The 27,581-nt window shown below is 52.0% G+C and overlaps 1 protein-coding gene and 1 pseudogene across 3 annotated transcripts; one reads left to right on the top strand and one right to left on the bottom strand.

Annotated features, from left to right (window-relative positions):
* Nucleotides 1-205: 205 nt before the first annotated feature.
* SUSD3 (sushi domain containing 3) lies at nt 206-27,507 on the bottom strand. 3 transcript variants are annotated; one of them, XM_019713855.2, is made up of 7 exons: nt 27,350-27,507; nt 11,535-11,723; nt 9,565-9,712; nt 8,777-8,920; nt 4,884-4,982; nt 4,592-4,691; nt 206-4,499 (listed from the first exon to the last, which is right to left on the bottom strand). In XM_019713855.2, the coding sequence occupies exons 1-7, from the start codon at nt 27,495-27,497 to the stop codon at nt 4,368-4,370; spliced, it is 960 nt and encodes a 319-aa protein (XP_019569414.2). In that variant the 5' UTR covers nt 27,498-27,507; the 3' UTR covers nt 206-4,367. The 3 variants fall into 3 exon arrangements, with proteins under 3 accessions (XP_019569414.2, XP_019569415.2, XP_019569416.2); XM_019713856.2 differs by lacking the exon at nt 4,884-4,982; XM_019713857.2 differs by lacking the exon at nt 4,884-4,982 and having other exon boundaries at nt 4,363-4,499; nt 8,745-8,920.
* Nucleotides 16,814-20,011, top strand: LOC109435755 (annexin A5; annotated as a pseudogene).
* Nucleotides 27,508-27,581: the final 74 nt, after the last annotated feature.

Here is a 27,581-nt window from a genome sequence, read left to right as displayed (position 1 = left end):
CTGTTCGACTCCCACAAGGGATGGTGGGCTGCGCCCCCTGCAACTAGCAATGGCAACTGGACCTGGAGCTGAGCTGCGCCCTCCACAGCTAAGACTGAAAGGACAACAACTTGACTTGGAAAAAATCCTGGAAGTACACTGTTCCCCAATAAAGGGGAACTTCCCTAATAAAATCTTAAAAAAAAAACACAAAAAACAACAACGGTTAAGATGGTAAATTTTATGTTATATTCTACCACAAAAAATCCAATAAAAAAGCAACCTTTTGATAGTTGTGGGGAAATTGGCTGGGGGGAGGGGGCTAGGATGCCGAGGTCTTCATGGCACGTGGGGCTCAGAAGTCTGAGGAATCCACATGTCTGACTGCTCAGCCAAGAGGGCCCTGGTCTAGGCCCAAGCCAACAATCCCACTTCCTGTTTCTTGGCACACTTACCCTGGAATCCCTGCCGCCATGCAGGAAGGATACTCAAGCTACATGCAGTGTTTCTAGATGTGTGAATAGAGATACCTCTGGAAGATTCCAGTCCTGGTCTCTGCTGACTGGACTCATGGGGGAGACATGTCAGCAAGAACTGGCAGAACCAGGAGAGAATGACTCCAGCTACTGAGTCAGGTGACTTACTGTCTGGCAGTGGATAAATGGGACACTCAGGTGACCAACTGCTGACAAATTGACTCCTGAGGCACAATCTTTCCCAACCACTGTCCCCACCTGGGGGATGCTCTGCCTGGCAATGAGGTTTCCTTTGTGACATCTTAGCCTGATTTGGCTCAGCCTCTTTTGGGGACAAGAATGACACCACTCCAGTATTTAAGGCTGACTGGTGTTTCCCCGAAAATAAGACTGGGTCTTGTATTAAGGTTTGCTCCAAAAGACGCATTAGGGCTTATGTTCAGGGGATGTCATCCTGAAAAATTATGCTAGGGCTTATTTTCTGGTTAGGTGTTATTTTCAGGGAAACACGGTAGTTGTCACAGCCACTGAAAACCGTGGGTCTCACCAGCACGTGACAGAGCTGATGCCGGCTTCAGAGGACGTGGGATAATGAGGATGTCATGGTTGTAGTGGTCGCTTGTGCCTAGCTGTTCCCTCTCCTGTCCCCACACCTGGGAGAGTCACGGTCATGGCCCATTAAGTCAGTGTGGTCAATGCACCCCACACACGAGTGGGGTGTGTCCCGAGACCAGACTGTGGTGTTGCTGGCGCTAGCCCCTGGGCATCCGTTCCCTCCCAGAGATCTCGGAGGCACGTGTCAGAACACGCTGCTCCACCGGCTTCCACTGTGCAGAGCCCCTGCCTGTAACACTGGGCATGTAGTGTGAGCAAGGAATAGTGAGGTTGTTTGAGCCTCTGAGGCTGGGGAGGTTGATGGATTGAATGTTTGCGTCGCCCCCCAAATCCATATAATTGAAGCTTTACCTCCTGTGTGGCTGTGTTTGGAGATGGGCCTGTAAGGAAGTGATTAGGGGATGAGGTCGTAAGGGCGGGGCCCTGATCCCATAGGATTAGGGTTCTAATAAGAAGACACACCAGAGTTCTCTAGTCTCGTCCTCTCCCCCTATGCACAAGAACGAAGCCACATGAGGACAAAGGGAGAAGGAGGCTATCTGCAAGCCGGTAGGACGGCTTTCACAGAAACCGAATGGGCCAGCACCTTGATCTTGGACTTCCAGCCTCTAGAACTGAGAGACAGAAATGGCTGTGGCATTTGTTATGGCAGCCCCAGCTGACTGACACAGGGGCTGTTTGTTTCAGCAGCATAACCTCATTGATCCTGAATGCTATTAACAGCAACAGAAGTTCATGTTTCTCAAGCTGACAAGGAAAGTGTTGAGTGAGCCATGTGTCCTGCAAGAGCAGTGCTGCAGGCAGGGGGAACAGCAGGTGCTAAGGCCCCTTGGTGAGAGTGAGGTTTGGGTTTCAAAAAACAAGAAAAGGTGTTTCTGTCTTCCCAGCACAAGCTGGAATTGGTTTTAGGGGGAATTTGGGGCCGGCTCCCCCTCCTCCTCCTCATCTGTGGATGGGTGAAGACCCTCTGCTCTGAAATGCCTGTGGGAGGACACAGCTCCCTCCCCACTCCTTGGTGGGGCTGTCTCCCAACCCAGCTGAGACCCCGAGGCCGTGGCACAGAGGTCCAGCACTGTGAAGGCCTCCTGCCCCCCAGCTCTCCAGGGCAATGGCTCTGCCGTCCAGGCTGCACCCTCTCCAGCTGGGCACATCCTTTCTCTCCCTCCTGTCCTCCTGCCCCTGCAGCTCCCTGGTGGCCATCTGGACACCAATCTCTGCAACTCTCAGCTCTTGGTAGCTACAGAAGAATGGGGCCACCATTCTTTTGCCACTCCACTCCAATCCTCCTGTGCTCTGGTCCAGCAGCCCAGGGTCAGGCACCTGAGGACAAAACACCTGCCTCCCCGTCGCAGGCAACGCCAAACCCTCATGGCAGGCTTCTTCTCCCCCAGCCTCCCACCACCTCCTCCCAATGAGGGCTAGCGGATGGAGAGGCCCAGGTGGGGCTCACTTGCACTGAGGATGAGGGGAACCCAGAGCCTTTTCTCATCAGTGTTCCTCCTTGATGGAGTTGCTGAGCCCTGTAAGGAGCCAAGTGGTTTCCGAGAGCTACAGGGTGACATCCCCCGTCACCCTCTACAGGATCAAGGCAGCAGGGTGGCCGTCCACTCCTGCTGGCCCCCGCAGCTGAGCCTTCAGGTGGGTGGCTGAAGGGCCTCCCTTGCCACTCCCGGAAAAGCCAGAGGAGCAGTCTGTGGGGTACCCCACCATGTGAACACCCCACTGCTCTGGTTCAGGGCGGGGTCTGAGCTTGCCTACCTGGAGTCCCTGCTGTGTCTCCCCAGGAGCATGAATGAAAACCAGCAAGCCTAAGTGAGCACCACAGGCATGATCTCTGGCCTCAGGATCCGACTCTGGAATCCATCGACGGAACAGCATCCCAGAACAGAAAGGACGTCAGCACCACCCAGCAAACCTCCCTGGTGGCTTCCCAGGGATCACAGGATAGACAGACTGCTCTGTGCAGTATGTATCAGGACATGTTTGTAAGTGACGGACAACACAACAGATATGGCTTCAGGGGCCAGTGTGGGCCCTTTCAGGACCATCTGCTCTTCATCAGGCTGCCCTCCTCAGGGCCCCAATATGGCTGCAGGGCTCGCAGGCAGTGACTTCTTGGGGGCCAGAGTCAGCTCTAGTCAGTGCAGCTTTTAGGAAGGTCTGGGGACAAACCATATCGAGTATCCTCAATGGCTAGACAGGTCATACCCCAAATCGCAGGAGACTGGAGGTCAGCTTTTAACTGGCCCAGGACAGATGTGGGCTCTGCTGGTGACAGGGAATGTAGGTCCACTCAGAGGACAGGGCTGTGCAATGAGCCCGAGGTGATCTTAGATGGAGTAAATGTCTAAAGTCACACCTGAGGGGTGTGTATACACAGGTACATTGTACGGGCTCTCACCAACTTTCCCCTCAGGCAGTGGGGTTAGGGGGCAAGAGACGTGGCACTTTTTCATCTAACTGCATTGACAAGTGATGGGTTAGGGGACTGTGATGGCTTTAATGGTGCCTGCCCATGCCTGGTACTCCCTCCAACCAAAAGTGGAGTCCAGCTGCCTCCCATGTTGAGCAGCAGTGACCCGGCATGATTCCCAGGCCCTGGAAGGCAAGGCTCACACTCGAGACTCTCACCACGGAAACCAGCCACTGTGGTGCAAGGAGGCCTAGGCCACTCAAGATGCCACCACCCCATGAGGTCTTTGCCGATAGCAGCAGCAACTCCAAGGTGTGAGACTATGTGACAGCCAGCCAGCCAGCCTTCCATACGACCCAGAGCTAGCCACCATCGGAGGGGCCCCACCAGACCTGCAGCCACCACAGGAGGGACCCCTGCCTCACTGAGCTCTGGCTGCCCAGACGCCCTAGTGGTAATAAAAGGGACTGTAGTTTTAGGCCACATAGCTTGAGATTTTGTTATGCAGGGATTGAAAATCCAGCCAGTGATTTTTACCTTTGCATTTTTCAGGATTAGAATTGTTTATTTCACACCCCTCACCACAACTTTACAGATAATGGATGCAGTACCCACGTGGGTCCCTGTTTACAGGCAGCCCTCCCTGTGGCATCCCCATGATTGCTAAGGTCAGCTGCCCTCTGCTATGCAAAACTAGATGTCCTTAAAATGTCCCATCTCTTTAAAAATGGCTGACTGGAGGGGGCGGCAGCTGTGTCTGTGAACCTCAGGGTGGTTTCAAGGAAGCCAGTCTATAAAAACTGCTACAGCTGGGCTCCCCAGGGACCGGATACTCTTCATTGGGGTCCCCAGACTCCGGAGTCAGTGGGTGCCCTGAGGGATCCCTAAACCTGGGTGCTGACTTCATTGACCAATTTTGAGCCATCTGGACACATGTCGAAATGTAGGTGGCTGGCTGGTGTGGTCGGCCGGGTCCTCCCAGTGTGGAAAGTGGCTCTGGCCTGGGCCTCGGTCACCTTCGGACATGGGGCATGGGCTGTGTGGGCATTCTCACAGTGGGCCTGGGGGCAGGCGGGGTGTGCCCTGGGCTCACTGTGTGTACCATCACCTGGGCCCAAGGTGAGCAGGAAGGGGTGCTGGAGGTCCAGAGGTCCTTGTCCACACTGCAGGCCACGCCAGCCAGCTCTCTGGTGCCCCCGCCAAGGTCTCTGCAGGGAGAGAAGGTGTGAGGTGGGGGAAGAGAGAGGACACATTTAACCCTGGCCCTGCCCCCATGCTTGACACCCAGCACCCCAAACCCCAGCCATCAGTGGGCCTGGGGCAGACAGCTGCCCCAAGGTCGGCGAATCCCCAACCATCTCTCCTGCTGGAGCTGTCCTGAGCCTGAGGAGGCTCCTCACCTGTATGAGGGGGTGATCCAAGGAGAGCCCCAGGGTTTGGGGGGCCCTGACACTATCGAGCTGCCTTCCAGGTGGAGGTGGGGAAGGGGCTTTCCTGGCCTGTGTTCAAGAAGGGGGCTTATTCAGAGTGTGCACAAACCATGGAGGTCAGGCTGCCTCCCTAGGCCATGACACCCTAAGAATATCCAGGGGACACCTGTCCTCTGGTGGTCTGGGGCAGATCACCTACCTACCTACCACATCTCCAGTTCCTTTGTGCCCCACCCTCTCTACCCTCCAAACCACAAACCGACACATTCTCCCCGTTGATCAGACCTTTGCCTGACCCCTCACCTGGCCCACCCTGCTCCCCCTTAGTGACCTCTGCTCCCTGAAGGCTGCCTTGCTGCTCCACCTCTAGCCCTCTGCAGGCTGCTCCCTCCCCTTAAGATGCTGTCGCTTCACTGTCTCTCTCCTTCCCCCAAATTCAGGCTCTCTCATTTTGTTCTCTTCAGGCATCACCTCTTCCAGGAAGCCTTCCTGGATCTGTTCCCACCCACACCTAATTCTCAGAAGAGCTTTAGGAATTAAGAAGTTATGTGTTGGTTTGATGAATAAGTGAATGGAACAATTAATAAATTGGTGAAGAGGAAAGACAATTTAGTGGGCAAATCTGTGGACTTTGGAGCCAGATAGCCTGAGTTTAAAACCAGCTTCATGCTTAGCGGTTGTGTGTGATTCTGGACAAGTTTCTTAGATGGGATAAGAACAGTGCCCACCCCTAAGGATAGAACAGGGAATATCTGGAAGAGCTTAGAACAGCTCTTTTGAGTCCTGGGAAACATTTATGAAATAAAAGCAAGGTCAAGGGGCAAACCTGGTCTTACTGATAACAATTTTACCAATAGTTAGTGGTAGAACGGAGGCACCTGGGCCTTGCCTAGGACGGCATGTCCAGACGCCCCTGGGCTGTAGTCAGAGTGTCCCTGCCTGAGAGCCAGAGGTCCTGGGGCCTTGGGGGACCCAGCCCACATGAAGCTGTGCAGTCCTTGGTGGGGAGGGGTTCTGACCCCAAGGTTCCCCTAGCCTCACCTCCTACTTCCTACCTTGAGCTGTACTGACTAGAGCTGACTCTCAGAGTGGCCCCCAAGCTGGCCTCCTGTCAGGGGCCTCTCATGGCAGCCCCTCACTCCTTAGGGGAGGTGGCCACACAGTTCCCTACATAACTGTGCCAGCCACCAGTGGGAGAGAACAAATCTCTAGGTCTAACAACAGGCGTCTGTGGAGCGGCACAGGACGCCTGCAGTCCCCCGAGAGAGCTGCAGCCCATCTCAGCCACCGTGGCCTGGGGCCTGGTCCAGGACACCGTGCTGCCTAGAGAGGCAACAACTCTTCCCCCGCCCATTCCATTGGTGCTCTTCCCGACTGAGACACGGGGCAATCTGTCACAGATCTGTAATGGGGAGGGGGCTGTGGCAGGGTGGGGAAACCTGCCAAGCAAATCTGTATGACAAGAAAAGGCATGAGCGGGACCACCCCAACATAATAACTAAAATGAAAAGGAAAGTACTTGCAGCCAAATGAGGAATAAGGCTCCCTTCCACACAGTACACAGAGATCCCATTGTTTATGAGAGAAACATCGGCAGGTGATTCAGCAAAGCCAACAGAAAGCGAATAAAAGCAGCAATGCAACTGACTGGTAAGCAAAGGGATGCAGAACACCCTTCCACACCATTAGTCACAGAACACGATGAAAACGACCTGCGTGACACCTGCTAAGCCAACAAGTAGAAACACGGCATTACCACTCAGAGATGTAAGAACGGCTCCACTAACTTGTGGTGGGTCCCTAAAGAAAGAATTTGGTAATAAAAATATTCAGACTATTTGGCCTAAACAGTCTGTTCCTAGGACCACTCCAAAATGTCATCTCAAAAAGAAAAACAGCTCTAAGCATCAATGTTTGCCCTAACCTGAGCCCAGTCAGGGAGGGTCTGCTGACACAGGAGCATCTAGACCAGGGGTGTCCAAACTTTTTTCAACGTTTTTTACCAAGGGCCATATACGGTAAAATACACAAACAGCAGGGCCACTCTGTCGAGGTGAGGTACGTATTGCCTCACCTGGTTTATTTAAGTAAACTAAATATATTTTTGGAATTTGCTGTGGGCCAATTGACAATGGATTGTGGGCTGCAGTTGGCCCGCGGGCCGCAGTTTGGACACCCCTGATCTAGAGCAAAGCTCTGGGGTCCCTGGACCACTAGCGCAGCTCAAAAACCTATCACGTCACGTGGAAAGGGTGTGACAGCATTTCTGCCATGGCCACGCGAGGCAGGACTAACATCTGAAGCTTGAGGGCGGAAGACGGGGATCAATTCCTCCTGCAGGCCAGGCCCAGCGTGTCACATGTAGACACAGGACCAAACAGGTCGTGGCAATCCCAAACAGATGGCCACCTCCTGTGCCTCGGCAGGAAGAAGAGCAGAACTACCAACTGCGTCTAGCAGTCATTGCACCCTCACCTCACTCCAGTCACCTCAACAGGGCTGGGGGGGGGCACTGGAGAGTCCTCACTATGCAAGTGAGGAAATCGACGCAGCAGCAGTTGTCACACAGCTGAGGCAAACACGTGGCACCCTGGGAAGGCTCCTGCAGGGACAGGCCGTCTGCCTGTGCACTGCAGGCCCGGTTTCTGAGCGTGGCCCTCCACCCTGCTGTGGGAGGGGCAGCCACCCTGGGGCTCAGGCAGAGAAAGCAGTAGATGGGCCGGGACATCTTGTGGGAGAAAGGAGGTGCTCAGAGTGTGAGGGCAAGAACAGGGCACAGCCAGCATGGCGGGGCTCCCACCAGGGAAGGGTTGGAGCCCACAGGAAATTGCATGCGGACCTGGAGAACGACGACCCTGGCGGATGCCGATGGGGACAAGAGACCCATTACATTATTCTCTCTGCTTCTGTGTATTTGTGAAATTTCCCCCAAATAAAGCTTTAGAAAAGAATACCGATGAGTTCACAGTGATATGAAAACAACAAAATACGAAGAAAGGAAAGAAAAAGCAGAACTCATCCTCACTCCTCATAGAAAAAAATGACAGAATCACAACAGAATTAAAATCACTATTGTGTAACCCCAAGGGCAAAACCTGATTCCAGCAGGACCATCCATGGATGCTGAGGTCTGGGTCAGAGGTCGTGGGCAGCAGAGTCCCCTGGCAGAGTCCCTTCTTCATTACCTAACATGGACGTGTCTCGGCCAAGAGACCCCAGTCCACATGCTCGCGGGGCAAACCTGACCCCTGACCCCTGACCCGTGTCTCACCAGCACCACCACAGCACCTGCAACAGAAATGCAGCCCAAGTACCAATGCCAGACAGTCCAGAACAAGGTCTCTGTAGGCGACCACCAGCCACCAAAGACAAAATGTCTATCCCCATTCCAGGAGCCCAGAGACCTGGCAGCTAATGCCATGCATGACCTTGGGTCAGAGGGTGTGAGCGCAAAGCTGGCGAGGATGCTAGGAGATATTGTATCTGCAGTCCATGTTGAACCAGGGTTAGATTCATTAGCAGAAAAGGTTGCGTAAGAGAATGTCTGTGTGTATTCGCACATGCGCTGAGAAACAGGGAGAGGGAGACGGGAGGACAGAACAAGTCCGTGTGCCCCTCCCCCCCCAGAGCCCAGCTGGGTGCTGGTGAAGGCAACACTCGTGTCCAGAAGCTTCACCTTCTCCACAGGTTGGAATAAAGCTGTGGGTGGGGTGGAGGCTCCGGGCGCCAGGGTGTATCTGAGGCCCAGGTGAGCCTGAGCAGCGCAGGGCACCAGCACCCCGGGGCCTGGTTCTCTGGCCTAGTCCTGACCGTCGGGGGCCCCACCCTCACCCGCTGCCCCACCACCCCAGGCCCGTGCCCACGTGGTGAAGCTGTGGTTGTCGTGCGCCTGGCTGGGCTGGCTCCTGGGGTCGCCGCTGTTGTTACTCAGGCCCTTGAGGCCCAGGTAGGCGGCCTGCACCGTCTCCAAGTCTTCACCTCTGAGCTGGAGCCACAGCTGGGCATTCCTGGGGAGAGATGTGAGGCTGCTGAGTACGTGGGCATCCAGGCCGCCCGCCACCTGCAAGGGTTTTAGAGCCACACAGCCGCTCCTCGGCTCTGCCGCTGGAGGCAGAAGTGATCTGGGATGATAGGGAAACGCCAGAACACTCTACAAAGCAGGTGGTGGAAAGCTCTACAGACGGACCATACTGATGGAGGCACAGCACTGTGAATGGAACTAATGCTCCTGAATTGTACTCTTACCGATGGTTAAAATGGTAACTTTTATGTTGTAAATATTTTACCGCAATTAAAAAAAACTATCCCCCAAAGGACAAATTGCAGTGAAAAGGCAGCCAGTGGTTAGGCCAGACGGCCTGTAGGCTGTAGTTAACCATCACAGGTCAGCCCCGCATGTACGACACAGCAGGGTGTACACCCAGCAGGCAGACTACAGCCCTGACAGACCCCTCTGCTGCCAGCCTGGGCTGTGGGCAGCTCTCAGTAGGGGGACGCTGCTCTCATGCTCATGGACAAACTTAGGAGGCCCCAAGTGGCTGCGGTTGCTGGCACCCTGTGGGCAGTGTCAGTAGTGCTGCTGGCTGCTGGGAGGCCAGGGCTCAAGGCTGCAGGCCCGTGTCTTGGGAGGATACGTGCGGGGCCACCACACCTGTCCAGGCGCCGCTGCTCTCTTCTCTTCACGCACTTCAAGAGGCAGCAGGTGAGGAAGGCCATGGACATGAGCAGGATGATGGCGCAGCTGACAATGGAGGCAATGACGGCCACCTTGAAGCCGAAGGTCTCGCGGGCTATCACAGCTGCAAGGGACAAGACCAGCTTGTGGACGTGGCTTACCCAGGCCTAGCAGCAGTCACCCAGCCTGCCCTCAGGGAGCCCCGTTCCCCACGGGAGGCAGGGAGGTGCTGGTGGCTAAGGGGAAGGTTTGTGCAAACTGCTGTAGGGGTGTGGCTATCACAGAAGACTGCCACCCAAGGGAGTGTTCGGGCAGGGTTTTGGAGGGTGTGTAGGAGTTCACAGTGGCACACTGGGAGAAGCTCTGACAGGGAGTTCAGTGAGCCCCTCTGGCTCTCACCCATTGCTGCCTGGGCCCCCAAGGCCAGATGACAGCAGAGAGCCCTTGGTCAGTTTCTGCAATGCCCCGAGTTGGCAAAACTCTTCAGGGGCCTATGTCACTTTCCACAAAGGCAAAAGTCAAGGAAAATGCCCAAATTTGGGGTCAAAAGGCTTTTGCCACATAACAGCTATGTGACCTCAGCTATGTGCCAAGAACTAGTTCTATCAGGTTCTAAAAGATATCCTGGGAAAATGAGGCCACATGTGAGCAGTGTCCTAATTCGAGCAATGTCGCATACTCTCCCCTGTAGTGGACACTGCTCACATTCCCCAGTCCCATGCCCAAGCTGGATACTGGCCATCCAGACTGAAGACTACATCTCCCAGCTTCCTTTTGCAGCTGTGTGTGGTCACATGATCAAGTTCTAAGCCAGTGGTGGACAAGAGGAAGGGATTTGGGACAACTTCTAAGAGGTCCTGCCCCTACTCCTGTCACAACTACCTGAAACACAGTTGCCACCATCCTGGATCACACAGTTGAGGTCATGTCCAACAGGACCACAACATGGAAGGGCCTGGGTCACCACTGTTGGGCGCCAAATGAGCCTAGGACTGCCCAATCTGAGGGCTTTGGGCACGACAAAGCTCCACAGCTCCTGTTATTTTGTTTAACTTCTGTTATCTTGAGTTTTGTGTCTTTTGGGATCAAATCCTAGTAGATACCCTACTTCTCAGAGATTTACCTAGCACGTGAGCATTTTAAAGGCTCTAAGAAGTCCTGCAGCCAATTAGCCTGTGCTTTTCCAACCTGTTTTGACCACTGAGTGCTTTTTTTATTGCACAATACACATTAACATACTGCACGTGACATCACTTTGAAAAATGCTGTTCTGGGTATTATCCTTTAACACCTTGTAAAACAAATACAACTACTGTGTTTCTCCGAAAATAAGACCTAGCTGGACAATCAGCTCTAATGCATCTTTTGGAGCAAAAATTAACATAAGACCCGGTATTATATTATATTATATTATTATATTATATTGACCGGGTCTTATAGTAAAATAAGACCAGGTCTTATATTAATTTTGCTCCAAAAGACGCAACAGAGCTGATTGTCCAGCTAGGTCTTATTTTTGGGAAAACACAGTACAAAACCATTTCCTCCCCCAGACTGGGGCCCCAAACCTAGGTGCCTCCTAGCCCTCAGTGTCCCCAGCTCTAGAATTCTTGGCATATGGAGTGAGTATCCTATTAAGGTTTGCCACGTGCATGCATGAAAGAATGAATGACTGTAGAATAGGCAAGTGCCAGCTCAGACAGCACTAATAACCCCTTGGAGATGACGGGCCAAGTCAATGGCAGACCTAGGATTTGGGAAGCTGCTAGGACTTGAGTCCACTTCGTGGACATGGAACTTCTAGGAGCACCAGCACGGGGAGCAGGACCCTACACAGAGGCCCAGCCGTGACTCGGCATCCACTGTGCCATCGTGGACACCCACGCTGTTCATGTGACAGAATCAGGCCCCTCCCACCAGGGCAGTTCAGGGGAAGCAGGCCTCACACTTGCACACAGGGGTCCCTGAAGACCACTCGGCGAAACTCTCCTTCCAGGCACAGGTCAGGAGGCCGGATCCCACCATCTGGTGGCCTGTGGGGCAGTGGAACACGATGACAGATCCCAGAGAAGTGCCATCACCACGAAGGACTTGGAGGGTACCTCTTGGAGGCGGCTGCACTTGGGTGCACTTGCCTAGGGAGAAAGAGGACAGCATGAGGACCCTACCTTGGAGGGCAGGGTCTGGGCAGCAGCTGCTGCCCCAACGGCCATATGGTCTGGGTCACCCAGCCACCCAAACCACCAGGAGTGGCAGCCACAGAGCCAGTGGCCTGGGGACAAATGCAGAGCTGATCCCTGCATTAAGTGAACTCTCAATGTTCTAAAGACCACAGTGTTGGGAAAAAAACACGCTGGCATATTACTCAGCAATTAAAAAAATTATATCTTGCCATTTGAGACAATACGGATGGCCCAGAGAGTATTATGCTAAGTGAAATAAGTCAGACAGAGAAAGACAAATACCATATGATCTCACTTATATATGGAAGTTAAAAAACACAACAAATTAATAAACAAAAGAGAAACAGACCCATAGACACAGAGAACAAGCTGATGGTGGCCAAAGAGGGGGATGGGGGATGGGTGAATATTTCTTAAAAGAAGAAAAATTGAAAGAAAGGAATAAATAAATAAATGTAACTCAAACCTACGAATCAATAAAAGGTAGATTTTATAGTTATGGGGGGAAAATGCTGTGCAAAGCTTGGCACGCAGAAGAGAAAAGAAAAAAGAAACACATATCAGAAGACAAGAAAAACAAATACATGGTGATTATCCAAGCACAGCTCCAAAGGCAGAATGAAGAAAGAAAAAAGGAGAGACATATCAACAGATGTGATTACATGAAAAATAAAAAGCAAAAACTTTATTCTCTAATAGTTGAAAAACAAACAAACTTGGATGAAAAAATGAGATACAAATAGCCAACACACATGAAAAAAGCATGCCCTCATGGTAACTAAAGAAATGCTTATTCAAATGAATGTTAATCTTTCACTCCTTAAAATTGGCAAACGGTGGAGAAAAAAAGATCATGTGCAAAGTTAGCAAGGACCTGGGAACTACTCTGGGACCGCTGGTAGGTGCAGACCCAAATCTTCTGGATGGAGTTTGGTAAAACATATTAAGAGCCTTATGTTATAGGAGGTTTGACAAATTAAGCTCGCAAACTCATCTTAGAAAAAGTGCTACAGACCTCGCTGCTGAATATCGCTATAGTCACCTTCGAAGTACTCCCCTTGGGAAGTTATGCACCGACACCAGTGCCAAGTCCACCCTTCAAAGCAATTTTGGAACTCTTTTTCTGGAATGGCCATCAGAGCTGTCGTCGTATTACCCTTGATGTCCTGAATGTCATCAAAATGTCTTCCTTTCAATGTTTTCTTTATTTTGGGGTAAAGAAAGAAGTCATTGGGGGCCAGATCAGGCGAGTAGGGAGGGTGTTCCAATACAGTTATTTGTTTACTGGCTAAAAACTCCCTCACAGACAGTGCCATGTGAGCTGGTGCATTGTCGTGATGCAAGAGTCATGAAGTGTTGGCGAAAATTCAGGTGGTCTAACTTTTTCATGCAGCCTTTTCAGCACTTGCAAACAATCAACTTGGTTAACTGTTTGTCCAGTTGGTACAAATTCATAATGAATAATCCCTCTGATATCAAAAAAGGTTGGCAACATTGTTTTGACTCTTGATTTGGACTGATGGAATGCTTTTGGTCGTGGAGAATTGGCTGACTTCCATTGTGCATTTTGACGCTTTGTTTCAGGGTCCTATTGGTACACACATGTTTCATCACCAGTGATAACACGGCCCAAAACATCATCTTGCCTCTCCAAAAGGTCTTGGCGAACTTTAATTCTCCTTTGCTTTTGTTCAATGGTAAGTTCTGTAGGGAACATTTTTGCACACACCTTTCTCCTGCCAAGATTTTCAGTTCAGATTTTCCTAACTGTTTCTCTATCAGTGTTTCCTTGGTCTGCTATGCTTCTCAGTCAGTGGATAGTTTTGACGCACAATTCGACAAATTTTTGCAATGTTTTCGTCAGTTCTGCTCGTTAATGGCTGCCCTGACCGCTCTTCCTCAGTGATGCATTCTCTCCCCTCAGAAAAACATTTAATTCATTTATACACTGCTGTTTTCTTCATGGCATTCTCCCCATAAACTTGGACTAACATGTCCCTGATTTCACTTCTATTCTTGCCAAATTTAACAAGAAATTTAATGTTTGTTCGTTGTTCTAATTCAAGCTCAGACATTCTCGCGACAGCACACAAAAACATGCAACAACAATAATGAATGCCACTCAGCAAGACACTGCTACACATCTGCACGAACACTGCTTTGAGACACTGATATATCGAGGTTATGAAACCTTACTGAGCTGTTTGTACACTGCTGCCAACGTATGTGCATGATGGCAAGTTCGCAAACTTAATTGTCAGACCTTGTACATGCATCTGAGGTTTTAATCAAGGGAAATAATTACTAATCTGCTGCCAGGATTTCTACACCAGGATGTTTGCCTCAGAGCACATAGAAAAGTGAGAAGTGGAAACCACCTATGTCTCCAGCTGTGGGGATGGGTGCAGTAAATCGAGGTATATCCTGATAACTAATGTCAGCAAGGCCGTCCTAAAATGTTACAACGTCCTGATATAAGGACAAAGAGAGACAATCCAGATGAAGTGGCAATCGCAAGCATTTTTATAATATAATAGCAGTGACAACAACTGGCATTATGCAGAACCTGCTGTGCATTGGACACTGTTCCACATGCTCTATGCATATGAACTCATGGATCTGCATAGCCCCTTCTGAGGGAGAACCATCGTCCTCCCCACTTGACAGGTGAACAAACTGAGGCACAGAACAGTTAGGTCACTTCCTGAGGTCATACAGCTTGTATGCTGTAGGGTAGAAATTCAGAACAAGGCAAGGTAGCCACAGCCTACCTTCTCAACACACATGCCCACAGACATGTGCACATGTACAAACACACACTGACACATGGGCACACACGCCATGTACCCTGTCTGTTTGGTTTCCCCCGTGTGGCACAATGTGGGAGGCACTGTGCTACGTATATGTGCCCTATTTGCTTCTGTTTCCCTGCTAATGCGAATGAACTGTTTCTCGTGTTGGAGAATTCGGAATGAAGCTGCTATGGATGGTCCCCAGCCTGCCTCCCCAGCCCAAGTGTAGGAAAGGCCCTTCTTCCTGCTTTTCCGGAATGTTCTGAATTTGAGCACTGACTGTACTACTGGTGCATGAAGACAGAGCGTTCAGTCTCGGAGAACAGTGGGTGTGCGGACTATCTGGCCTGTGCTAGTGGACACACTCAGCGGGAGGCACCCTGTGGGGGCCTGGCAGCCACCATCCTCAGCAGACAGCGGCCAAGGCTGGAGCAACCGGGAGGAGGGGAGCAGAGAACCCCGATACTGCAGACCCACAGGAGATGACCCTGTACCTGTCCTCCAGACAGGACCCCTGCATGGCAGGCCAGGCACGGGTGGCCTCCTGCCGACTCGGCCGGCCCGCCACAACCCAGCCAAGCTCCTGTGACCCCAGCCTGCTGGTCCTTGGCCTTCCCCACTTTAACTCTGATGTTAGTCTCCTCCTTTATTTCAGTCCCAAATCTTAGAACTTACCTGGACTCTTTATCAATCCACAACCAACAAGCCTGCTTTCAAAATATATACCCAGGACATCTTAGTGGGCTGGAGTGGCCTCCAAAATCCAGGTCCACCTGGAAGCAGCCATGGAGGGCTCTATTGTGGAATGCACAGCACCCCGTTTCGCACAGGTGTGGGGACAGGGCGCACCCAGAACTGCCCAGAGCAGCGGCTGTCACTCTGGATGGCTGCACATGTGCACTCACATACCCATGTCAGTGCTTCACAGGCTGGCAGACACCAGCCCCCAGCTCAGGGAGGCTAAGCCACCGCTGGCCTGGCCACGTGGCCCTGCCCCACTCAGGGTGAGCATGTTAACGGGGCAGCAGCAGAGCCAGGCTCAGCCTCGGCCACGCATTCTGCCATCGGGGAGGCACAGGCTGCTGAAGCCCCTCACAGCGGGTAGTAAAGAAGGGCCAGCCTCCAAGCTGCATTTAGTCCACACCCTAGCTCTGCCCCACCAAGAAGCTGTGGGGGGGCCCTCTCCAGGCTGCAATGTGGGGCAGAGTGCGAGCCTGGGGGGGCCCTTGTGGGGGGCTGACTTCTAGATCAGCACAACCACACTGGATACCTCATGGGTGCTTTGCTGTGTTATAGCCTTGTGAGGAAGGTGGCCACCTCCTTCTTACAGATGGAGACACTGAGGTACAGCAAGGCTGGATGATACACTGAGGGTCACCAGCAGGAAGGTGGTGAGGTGGAAGCTGCACGTCCCAGCACACCTGTGGCGGGGGGTCTGGCCCTCCCTCTGCAGGTGTCTGCCCGTCATCAGCATGACTGTTCACAGCAGCAATGCACATCTGACAGAATGTTCTGGTCAAGAAGCACTCACACTCCTGACCTCGTGCAGCACTCAAAACCATCGTGGAGGGCGTCCAGGAAGAAATCGTTATTAGCCTCATTTCGACGTGAGGAAACAAGCACTGAGAGGCGGCTGACATGCCTAGTGCTCGAGTCAGAGGGTATCAGCCACAAGTGGATGCAGCACTTAAGATTTCTAATATGACAGTGGACAAGGTATGGGTTTGGGGTCACTGCAGCCCTCTACAGGTGTGTGGGTACTTGCAACATACGTGTAAACAGCACTCACGTATTAATAAGACATGACAACAGAAAAAAGGTTAAGTTAGGAAAGACAAATGGCCCAAAAACCAGGGGGCAAGGCAACTAGTTAAGAAAATTAAGGGCATCCATATCAGAAAGGAAGAAGCAAAACCTCTCTATCAGACGACCGAAAATCCCCAGGAACCTCCTAAAAATCTATGGGAATTAGTAAACCAGTCCAGCAAGGTTGCAGGTAACAAGGTCAACACCTGCAAACCCACGCTACTTCAGAACAGTGGTGGGAACAAACTGAAAAGGAAACTAAGAAAACAATTCAGTTGACAAGGACATCAAGAAAATACATTACTTAGGAATAGATTTAAAAAGGAAGTATGAAACAAACTCTGAAAACGACAAAGCAATGTAGAGAGATGTTAAAGACCTACTAAATGGAAACGGCCCGTGGCCAGGAGTCAGTGGACAGTGCTCTGCTGGTCTGCTGTCCAGATGCAGCACGGCCCCCGCACAGTCCCAGCTGCTGCCTCTGCAGAAACGGACAAACTGCTCCTCAAGATCCACGAGGAGGCCCTGTGTGCCCACGTCCCACCCAGCCCCAGGAGAGGGTGCTGCCTGTGCGGCTGCTCTCAGCGAGGTTTCAGCACTTGGTCCCTCCGTCGGGCCCACGTCCCTCCTACTGACTGGAGCAGTCACCTTGGCACAGGTTCTCAAGGGCAGGCACGGTGATGGACTTACTGGGATGTGCTGGGCGGGCTGACACAGAACTCCTGGCGAGGCCGTGCAAGGGCCTTGGCGCCCATGAAGAGAGCCTCCTGACTGCTGACAGCCTGAAGTAACGCTCCAGGAAACTGCTGCAGCTTTTTTTTTTTTTTTTTTTTTTTTTTAATTAAATTTATTGGGGTGACAATTGTTAGTAAAATTACATAGATTTCAGGTGTACAACTCTGTATTATATCATCTATAAATCCCATTGTGTGTTCATCACCCAGAGTCAGTTCTCCTTCCATCACCATATATTCGATCCCCCTTACCTTCATCTCCCACCCCCCACCCCCCGCCCCCCTTACCCTCTGGCAACCACCAAACTATTGTCTGTGTCCATGAGTTTCTGTTTCTCAGCTTTACAACGCCATTTGGCAGGGACCTTCTGGGTGACCTCAAATCGGAACTAACTGGAGAATTTGAAAAAGTGACCGTGGCTCTGATGAAACCGTTACCAGGAATGACATTTGTACCTCGATTCTTGTCTTCTTGGAGGAAAGAATTCAGTCAGGAGACAGTCTGTGCAGCACAGAACAGCCAGAAGTTTATTAGTAAAAGCAAGTACACTCTGAGACATGGAGCGGGCTGACCCAAGAGAGGGACGCAGGCTCTCCTTACATCTGTGAGGATTTTGATCTCTGTGGGTAGAACTGTCTCCCCCTCTTCCTCTGTTATCTTCCTCTCTCTCTCTGCTGAGGTGTCCCATCCTCCCTTCTTGTTCCCAAGGTTGTTTCTCAGGGTGTAAGCGTGTACCTGTTAATGTCCCATGATTTATTTGAGAAGCTCATTAAAATCGTCCTGAGAAGCTGAGTGTATATTCTGATGAGCAGAATGGTTTCTCTCCCTCTTGGCGTTTTTCCTTCTTCTATATCCTGTTGAGCAAGCCAGGTGTTTGTGTCCCAACTGAGAGCAGCTGCCCGGGGCCCCCCACCCTGGCTGGCTCCCTCCTCTGCTCATTTCTACCTTCCTACCTACCCTATCAAAACTTCTTGGCTTTGTGACGCCTGTGAACTGAAGCATGCTCTTAAGGGAGCAGGGATAAATGAAAAAGTACTGACAGAAACTATTGCTTCTCAGATCCCTGAAGAACTGACAGCCATAAAAGTAGTTTATGTAGAATACGGCTGAAGCCTGGGAGGTGACATGGTGGGGGTCACCAGGGCATGTTGGTGGTCTCCTTAGGCTAACAGAGACCCTGACGCTGGCATTGAGGAGGCACAGGTAGAACAAGATGCGGAGGCTTTCTTTCCGGCTGGAGAACTGAATGGGGATGATGAAGAAAAGTTTATCCCCATCTCTGCAACACGAAGTGTGTGTCTCGTGCGAAGAAGGTGTTTGACAAATACATGACTATACCGGGATTTCAAATTGAGGAAACCAGTGACCAAGAGACTTCTGGTAATTTGGAGCAACTACTCCTTGCTGTTGTGAAATCTACTTGAGGTATGTCTGCTTACCTTGCAGGAACAGTCTACAATGCTATAAAGGGAGCTGGACAGACGGTTTCCAGGAGTGAGACTGACCTGTTTAATATTAGGAGGGAGTTCAGGAAGAATTTGCCACCCCTCTTTATTCCATGATTAAGGGGGGACATCTGGGAACTCTAAGCAAGCCCTACTGCTGCTCTGTGGAGAAGACCGAGGTGCCACCTGGCAGCCACCCCTGCCCATGCCTGCCACAGCCACCACCACCTCCTTCAGCACAGCTGGCACACACCGCGTATGTCAGTGCTGTTACACTACCCCATTCATACCAGCGTGTAGCCACCAAAACACGTGTGTAGCGGAAGAAAACAGCAGTGCTTCTTTCAGGGCTTCAATGAAGATCTTTCTCTCCACCTTTGCAGTCCTGGAGTGTCCTTATGCCACTAAGACTAAAGTCTGGGTCATTTATATTTTCCTTTAAGAGGTCAGACCATTTTTAGCCTTTTTAAAGTGATAACCATATTATCTTAATTGGAACCTTAGCCTTGAAATTATGAACTCCTGGAAGTGTTATTAATTAAGTTTGCCACTAAATTTAACCAGAAAAACTATGGTGGTTGCATCCAAAAGATTAATGAAAAATAAACATTTCCTTTCCCACCCAAAAATTTTATAAGGAAATGCAAAAGACCTAGAATAGTCAAAACAAAAACAATCTTGAAAAAGAAGAACAAAGTTGGAAGACTCACACTTCCCTTTTTCAAAACTTACCACAAAGCTACGGGGATCAAAACAGGTTGGTCCTGACATAGAGACACACATAGGGCCAATGGAACAGCGTTGACAGTCAGAAATTAACTTTATTTACAGTTACTTGATCTTTGACAAGGGTGCCAAGACAATTCAATGGGAAGGGAATCAATTTTCAACAATTGGTGGTAGGACAACAATATTTACATGCAAAAGAGTAAAGTTGGACCTCTCTTTACAGATACAAAAATTAACTGAAAATGACTCAAAGATATAAATATAAAAGCTAAAATTATTTAAACTCTTAGAAGAAAGCTTAGGGATAAATCTTTCTGACCTTGGATTAGGCAATGGTTTCTTAGACATGATACAAACAGCCAAAAAACAAAAGAAAAAAAAACACTGAATTTCATCAAAGATAAAAACATTGGTACTTCAAAGAACACAATCAAGAAAGTAAAAAGGTTTACAGAATGAGAGAAAATATTTGCAAATCATGTATCTTATAAGGGACTTGTATCTAGAATATATAAATTATTACAACTGAATTATAAAAACACAAATAACCCAACTTAAAAATAGGCAATGGAGCTGAATGAATAGACATTTCTCTAAAGATTTACTGATGGCCACCAACCCACATATGAAGAGAAGCTCAGCATCATCAGCTGCAGGGAAATAAGTGCAAATCAAACCCACAGGGAGGCCTTCTTCACCCCCATCCAGCGGGCTATACTCGGAAAAGACAGGTGCACTCAGGACGTGCAGAGGCCAGAGGCCTCACACCTGCAGGTGGTGGGAACAGTACCCTGGCAGCTGCTTTGATTATCTCCCGGACAGTTACACGGAGCATTCCCACAGGACGTAGCAATGCCCCTCCTAGCTAATAACCAAGGGAAATGAAAACACACATCCACACAAAAATTTGTACACAAATGCTCACAGCAGCATGATTCATAATAGCCAAGAAGCAGAAACAACCCAAATGTCCATCAATTGATGAATGGATAGATAAGATGTGGTCCGTCCAAGCAATGGAATGTTATTTGGACACAAAAATGAAGCACTGACACACACTACATGGATAAACCTTCAAAACATTATGCTCAGCGCATGAAGCCAGTCACAAAAGACCCTGTACTGTATGATCCCATTCATATGAAACGTCCAGAACAGGCAAATCCATAGAGACAGAAAGTGGATTAGTAGTAGCTGGGAGGAGGGGGAATGGTAGTTGCTAAGGGGTGCAGGGCTTCTTTCTGGGGTGATGAAAATGCCCTAAAATTGATGGTGGTCATGGTTGCAAATATCCATGAATGTACTAAAAGCCATTGAGTTGTACAATTGAGTTAAATATACGTTGAGTTAAATGTACAATTTAAATGGGTGAATCATACAGTACATGAATTATACCTCCATAAAGCAATCAGAAAAATTCAGGGGAAATATTTGTCAAAGAAATGCAAATTTGAAACCTAAAATACTGTTTTGGGCCTCTTAGCTTGGTCAAGATAAAAAAGACAAACAGCTCACCAGGTTGGTGAGGGTTGCGGGGAGGAGCACACACCCCTGGGGTGTGGGGCAGGGCAGGCCTGAGAGGCTGTCTGGCCCTATAGCAGGGGGCTGAGCTGGGAGCCCCAGGGAGGGAGGCTGAGGAGATTGCGTGCCCCCATATAGACATTTCCCAGAACCCCACAGTTACCCTTGCAGGCCTTGGGTCACCCAGAGCTCAGTGGTACAGTAGATGCCAACTCTGAGTACAGAGTCTGCATTCTTAACTAAGTAAGCAGCACGCTCTGTCTCCAGAGGCACCAGAACAGGAATGGATCGATATGTGGATGGGTGGGTGGGTGGATGGATGGATGTCCTAACAGACGAGAGCTAATCTGCACCACCCCAGGAAGAACCTCCTTTCTTCTCCAGGATCTGTGGACCCGGACATGTGCTGGGAGGTGGACATGGGGTTTTGAAACTGGGTAGACACAGCAGGGCAGCCACAGGCTGGCCACACGGCCCTTCCCCAGGATCGCCAGGCAGCCAGTACTTCCTAATCCTCAATTTAGAGCTGTGACTTCCCCATTTTTCTGGAGCTAAGCACCTTCTTTCTTTTCTCCTCAGTCCCATGTGGCCCTCAGGGAAGGGAGACCCCGTGGAGGAGAGGATGAGCAAGAGTGAGAGCTCTGGGGGCGCTTGCAGCTGTCTGCCCAGGACACACACCAGCACCTAATGAATGACAGGAGGAAGGGACAAATTCATGTCCATCCTTCAAAGATAGAACTAGCACTTCAACAACAAAGTAAGAAGCCGTGAGGGGAGGGATGCACAAAGAGATGTGCAAGAGATGTGGAGAGGCAGGTCTAGTGACATGTTAAGGGTAGGATCGAGTTGGGGGGCATGGTTACAAAAATGTGGGGACAAAACCCTGAGCATCCCTGCTGTATGCCACTAACCACCAGTAAGCCCACTCCCGCCAGGGCCCGGCCCAGACCCCGCCTACCTCTGCTGAGCTTGTGCCACCCACACTTATAGTCCCTTCTACCCAAGTCAGACAGGAGCAGAGGCTCCAGGAAGCACCCCAGCTCTGCAGCCACACATGTCTGCTGGTGACCCTGTCACTGTGCCGCTATGGACCTGTGACCCACCTGGAAATGCTGCAGTGGGCAAGGTGGGACAGGGACTGACCAAGATGACACGCAGCCCCAGCCAGAAAACCACCACTGAAAGAGTGCCTGGAGTATCCAAGGCAGTGGGGACTGCTGTGGTCCAGATGGCACTACAGGGGGTTTCACCACCCACGGGGTCATACATCTGCAAGGACAGAACTAACACCTTCCCAAGATGTCCTGGAGCCTCATAAAGGTGGGAGGGTGAGGGGTGATGTGGAAAAGGCACAAAGAATTTCACTGGACCACAAGCCCAGTGAAAGGCAGCTCCCTGACTATGCCACTGTGGGGCTGGGGCACAGTCCCTCCCAGAGACCCAGAAGTGCAGGGGGTTTCCAGGGTGGTCCCATTCCTCCTCCTCTGCACTTCTACCAGAGCCAAGGAGACCCTCCTGCTCCTAGCAGAGGTGTGCTGTTTGAACAGGTCTTCCCTCACAAAGAAAATGGAAGGTCTAATGAAATGAGCTTTGTAAGGAAGGGTGGGGGGAGAGAGGAACGCTTGCTTAGGGCCACTCTAGTGACTGTGACCTCCTGGAATCTTCTCCCACCTAGAAGACCAGAAGTCAACCCCTGCTCAGGACGCTCCCGCCCCTTCTGTGCCCATCTGACCCTGCTCCACCACTTTCTGGCCTGAGGTCCTGGCCCTGGCCCTTACATTTGCTCAGACTCAATTTCTCCACCTGCAAAATGGGTGACCTGCCCCCTCTAGGGTCATGGGAGGAGTGAGACCACCTCACGGAGACCTTAGAGCTCAGGAACGCTCCCCAGGAGGGGCTTAAGGACATGTCCCAACCTCCCAGTCCACAGTATCTGGGAGACCTCCACCTGCCCCCCCAAGCCCTGACGGGGTCTCCTGCATCTCTCCCTGGGCCTGGAAGGCCAGCAAGAACTCCCCAAGGCCGAGCCCATTTTCTAAATGACGAAACTCAGGCCCACATACCTGCTCAAGGCCTCAGGTGCACCCTGGCAGCGCCTCCATCAGACCTTTCCACAGGACTGGTGATCCACGTCAGGGTGGGTAAGGAGGTGGCTGTCACGCAGGGTGGTATGCAGGGTCTCTGGTCCCGCTCCCCACATAAGAACGCAGGACATGGTGAGGCCAAAAAGGAGCACCCACGGAGCCATAGGTAGGGGAGTCATACCACTATAGTCTCGCTGGCAGCCGGGTTGGAGACACAGGAAGCAGGAGCCACACTGTCCGCAACCTGCCATCCTAACTGCAATCCGCGCTTGCTAGTTCAGCCACCATCTTCTTGCTAGCCCCCATTTGCTGCTAGCGTAGCCATGGCAGTTATATTAGTGGCCAATGGCTCACTGGTTACAGCTGACGGCCAACTAGCCACAGCTGATGGCCATGCAATCACAGTTGATGGCCATTTACTACCTGAGCCAGCACCTTTCCACGTGAGGGCGAGAGCCTGGAAACTGCACTCCTGGCTCTGTCCCCACAGTGGTATAGTGCCAGGGGCCTATGGGGGCTTCAGCCACATCTACCCCGGCTCCCTGGAGATCCCTCACTGCCCCCCCAGCCTGGAGACCCCTGGCCCCCTAGACACCCTTTGCTGGCTCCCAATAGCCCCTCCCCACACTTGGTGCCTAGGAAGCAAACCACAGATTCTCCCTCTCTTTCTAAAACCCTCACAGATACCCAGCTGCCCCAGGACAATCTTCCCAGCCCCACCCCCCAACCCGTCCTTTCCCCCTCCAGCCTGGGCATGGCCCGGCCCATCCACCTGCAGGCCCGCACAACAGGACACTGGGTGCTGCATTTCCCCAGCCATTCCTGGGCTGGACCAATGCACTCCTCAACATTGGGTATATTTTTCCTCAGCACCCTTTATGACCCCTCTTTTTCACTATGTGCAAATAAATCTCAAATGAGAGGAAACAGAAAAAACGAAGGGAATAGATTTTGATGTAAACAAGAGACGAAACAAAAACAACCCTTATGGACAGTGAAGAGGGCAGACCTGCCTACCGGGACAACCCTGGCATACCCAACACCCCATTTCACTCCCCAGCCCCCCCAGCCAGCCTGGCCAGCGGGAGTGAGAACAAGTCTTGCTTGTTAATCTTTTATCTGAAAACCTGGACCAGGGCCTGTTCCTCCCGTCCTCTTTCCCAGAGCCCAAACAGTTCCCAAACCTTGACATCATTAGCCGGGGGCCAAGAAAATAAGTTACCTTTTACACTGGCCATCGTTAGGGAGAGTCAGGCCACTGGCCAGCCCACCCAGGGAAGGCCCGGCCCGGTCCCTGTGTGACCAGAGTTACTTCCTCCTTCTGAGTCCATTTTCCCAAATGGAAAGGAGAAGCCTCAGGAAGAATTTCTCAGACAGCTCAAAAGGGTGACATGTGCACACACAAGTGGTCTATAGAGTGGAAACTCCAAGACCCCTGCAGTGGGGACAGCCACATGCAGAAAGCCTACAGCTCTGGTTGTGTGTCCTCAGGCAAGACACTTGCCCTCGCTGAGCCCATCTCCTCCCCCCATGGAGGGCAGGCATGAGCTCAGAGCCACTGCCGGCCTGGACTTTGGCCATAGCTCAGACCCAAGTCTCCCAGACACTCCCCTAATGATAGGTCAGCTCATACCCATGGATAACGTTCTCCTCCAAAACAGAACGAGGCTAATTCCAAGCCAGGAAGCGTGTACCCACAAATCTCTCAGGGGAGAACAGAGGCTCCAGCAGCTGCTTTCAGCCAGCAGGTCTGCCTGTACCCTGGCAGGAGGCCAGAGCCAGCCTCGGGGGGCACATAGGCTTCAATTGGTTTCCACTGCTCCCTCTGGGCCTTGGTGTCTCCTCTGTGAAATGGGCCCAGGATGGCTGTGTGGCAGGGCTGCGGGAGTGAAGCTGAGAGGATGCCCAAAGCATGCCCTCACCACCCGGTGGTCCTACTGCTGCCCTTTTCTGGGCCCTTGCCCCGCAGTCATTCCAGGGTACACGGTGTGTGGGGGTCACCCCTGGCCGCTGGAACCCCAATTCCTCCTCCCAACAGCAACATTCCAGGACAATGTCTGCAATCAGGGAGCTACCGTGGGAACAGGACCAGGGGACTGTAGGCAGTAGAAGGGAGCCTCCACGGTGGGCTGGGCACCTAGCCTCTCCCAGTCAGCCATTCACCACTTAAAATCTTGCTCTGAGTCAGCCTCCCCTGACCTGCTCGTCACCAGCCACGCATGGGAGATGAGAGAAGGACACAGACCTCACAGGATGCTGGATCCATTTGGCTGGACTTTCAGGAAGAGCAGAATAATGTGCCCATTTTACAGACTGCAGGAAAAACACACACCCTGTTGCTACATTTTGGACAGAGCCAAACTGTCTCCAAAAAACCTCCACACCCATCCCTTGTAAGGGTGAAATTTGGTAGATCAATAATGTAATTAAACTTAGCTAGTTTGCCGTTTGATCCATCCTGATATTTAGCTGTTTCCTCTTTGTGTCTCCTCCCACTGATTAAATGAAGAACTCTGTTCCCTTTTTCAAGGCTACTATACCTTGTTAATTAATAAACGTCCTAACTTGAAAAGGGCAGCTTCTTTAATGCTCTGGACCTAAGATCACAGCTCCCTAACAGTTTTTCGCAGATGGCTGCAGATAATGAGATTTAAGACAACACTGAGACAGACCTGAGGCCTCAGAAGACCCCAGCAGACAACTTCTCAACTATTAGCCCTGAGACCTGCTTTCCTTTGTTCTTTCCCATTTACCTGCCTATAAAACCTTCTGGACAGGAGTCCACCATCCTGCCATCCTCACAGAATACCGGCATTCTGAATAAACCTGCTTTTCTTTCTACCAATCTTGTCTCTCGATTTTTAACTTTTGCAAGAGGCAGGCAGGCGGACCTTAGCACAGTATCACATTCACAGCTCCACAAGGAGAGGTGGGCGCCCGTTTCACAGTCCAAGAAACTGGGGGCACAGGGCAAGAGAGTAAATAGTGGAGTCTGGGGGAGCAGTTACCCCAGAGCAGAATAACCATAGCCAGCAGGGTGGCTCTACTGGGCGTGTCCAACAGCCTGGGGGCAGGTAGACAGTGCCCACCACGTAGCACACATGGAAACTGAGGCACAGAGTCAAAGACACACCCCAGGTCAAAGGGGAGATTCCAACCTCAAATTTCAGGGAAGGGCTCATTGGCTGGGACCCCAGGGTTCACTAGTGGAAGGAGGCTGAGTTGCAGGGGTCAGAACCCGGGACTAGGTGGGGCAGGCCAGAGGGCAGGGATGGGACTCCGAGCCCCTCTTTCATCCAGGAGAGTTATTTTATAGGCAAATATGCCAGAGCTCCTCCCCCGTCCTTGGCTGACCTTGGGCAAGTCCCTCCACCCACCTCCCCAGCAAGCACAGGCAGTTGCAGCAGTCACACACTGTCCTTCTTACACGCGTGGGGCAAAGCATCCAGTTCAAGACTGTGCATCAGGCTGCCCTGAGGTGTCAAACAAAATAAACGCACCTACTAGGTGGAGCAGGTCTCAGCTCCCACTGCGTGACTTAACTCCCTGGGCCTCAGTTTCCCCATTTGAGAAGAAGCCAGCCCCCAAGTGCATCCAGATGGCAGGCAACATTGTTTTAATCAGGACTGGCTGATTAAAACCACCCCCACCCGCGGGCGTGGGGACCTGGACCAGTCCACCCACTCCTACCCCAGGCCCAGCTTCCACCTATGCCTGGCCTGGGGCACAGGTGCCGAGACCCTCAAGTGAGCCTGCAGGACATCTAGAGTACCCGGTCGGGGTTTGCTTCTGTTTTTAAAAGGATTAGATTTTAGGTGCATTCGTGAAACAAAGTCGACGTAGGAACTGGGGCTTCAGACGCGTTTTCTACACCAGAGCCTAGACACTAAGATGAACTCTCTTCAAAACACTATGGAAATCAAACGAAAAGTAAAATAGCTAGCCCTCCCCTCCTTCCGGAGATTTCCGGTGCCTCAACACGAGGCCCGGCTGCCGCGGGACCTTGGGCAGTCGCTCCTCTCTCTAGGTTCAGTTTCCCCACCAGTGAAGAGGGGCTGGGGAGCTAGCCAAGCAACCGGAGCACCTCCCTGCAAGACGAGGCCAGTTCCGATTTCCCCACGTTCGCCGACTTCCCCGAGGGCCGAGGCGAGGCGCGCCTGCGGAGCCAGCGGCCCCCATCGCGAAGGGCGCGCACCTGGACCGGCGGGCGCCGGGTTTCAGGCCGCTCACCGCCGGGCTTCGGCTTCCCAGGGGCGCCCGTCGGACGGAGAGGGTCGGGGAGGTTCGCCCTCGGGTGGGTCTCCTGCTGTGCGCCCTCCCCCGCACCCCTCCCAGTTCCCTAGTTGTGCACCCCCTTGCCCCCGGGCAGGCAGTACACCCCCAGGCAGTGCGCCCCCCCCCCCGCCGCCCCTAGGCTTCCCGGTCTGGTAAAAGGGCAGAGCCCCGCTCGCAGCCCCAGCTCTCACCTGTACTGTTCCCCGGGGCGTGTGTGGTGTCCCCCGAGCGGCCCCCGGACTTCGCCCTGCCGCGGCGGGTCGTGGCCGTCCGATGCATCACTGCACGCTCCATGGCGGTCGGCTGGACTGCCCCGACAGCTGCCGGCCGGGCGGGCATCCTGGGCACGCCCCCCCCCCCCCAGAGTACCACCCTCCCCGTGAGCCTGGGGGCGGGGCCAGCCTCGCCTGAGCCCTAATCCCC

This window comes from Rhinolophus sinicus, linkage group LG04 (assembly GCF_036562045.2).
Source record: "Rhinolophus sinicus isolate RSC01 linkage group LG04, ASM3656204v1, whole genome shotgun sequence".
Classification (NCBI taxonomy): domain Eukaryota; kingdom Metazoa; phylum Chordata; class Mammalia; order Chiroptera; family Rhinolophidae; genus Rhinolophus; species Rhinolophus sinicus.
Note: the sequence above shows the minus strand (reverse complement) of the source record. Positions and strands in the feature narration are given on the sequence as shown.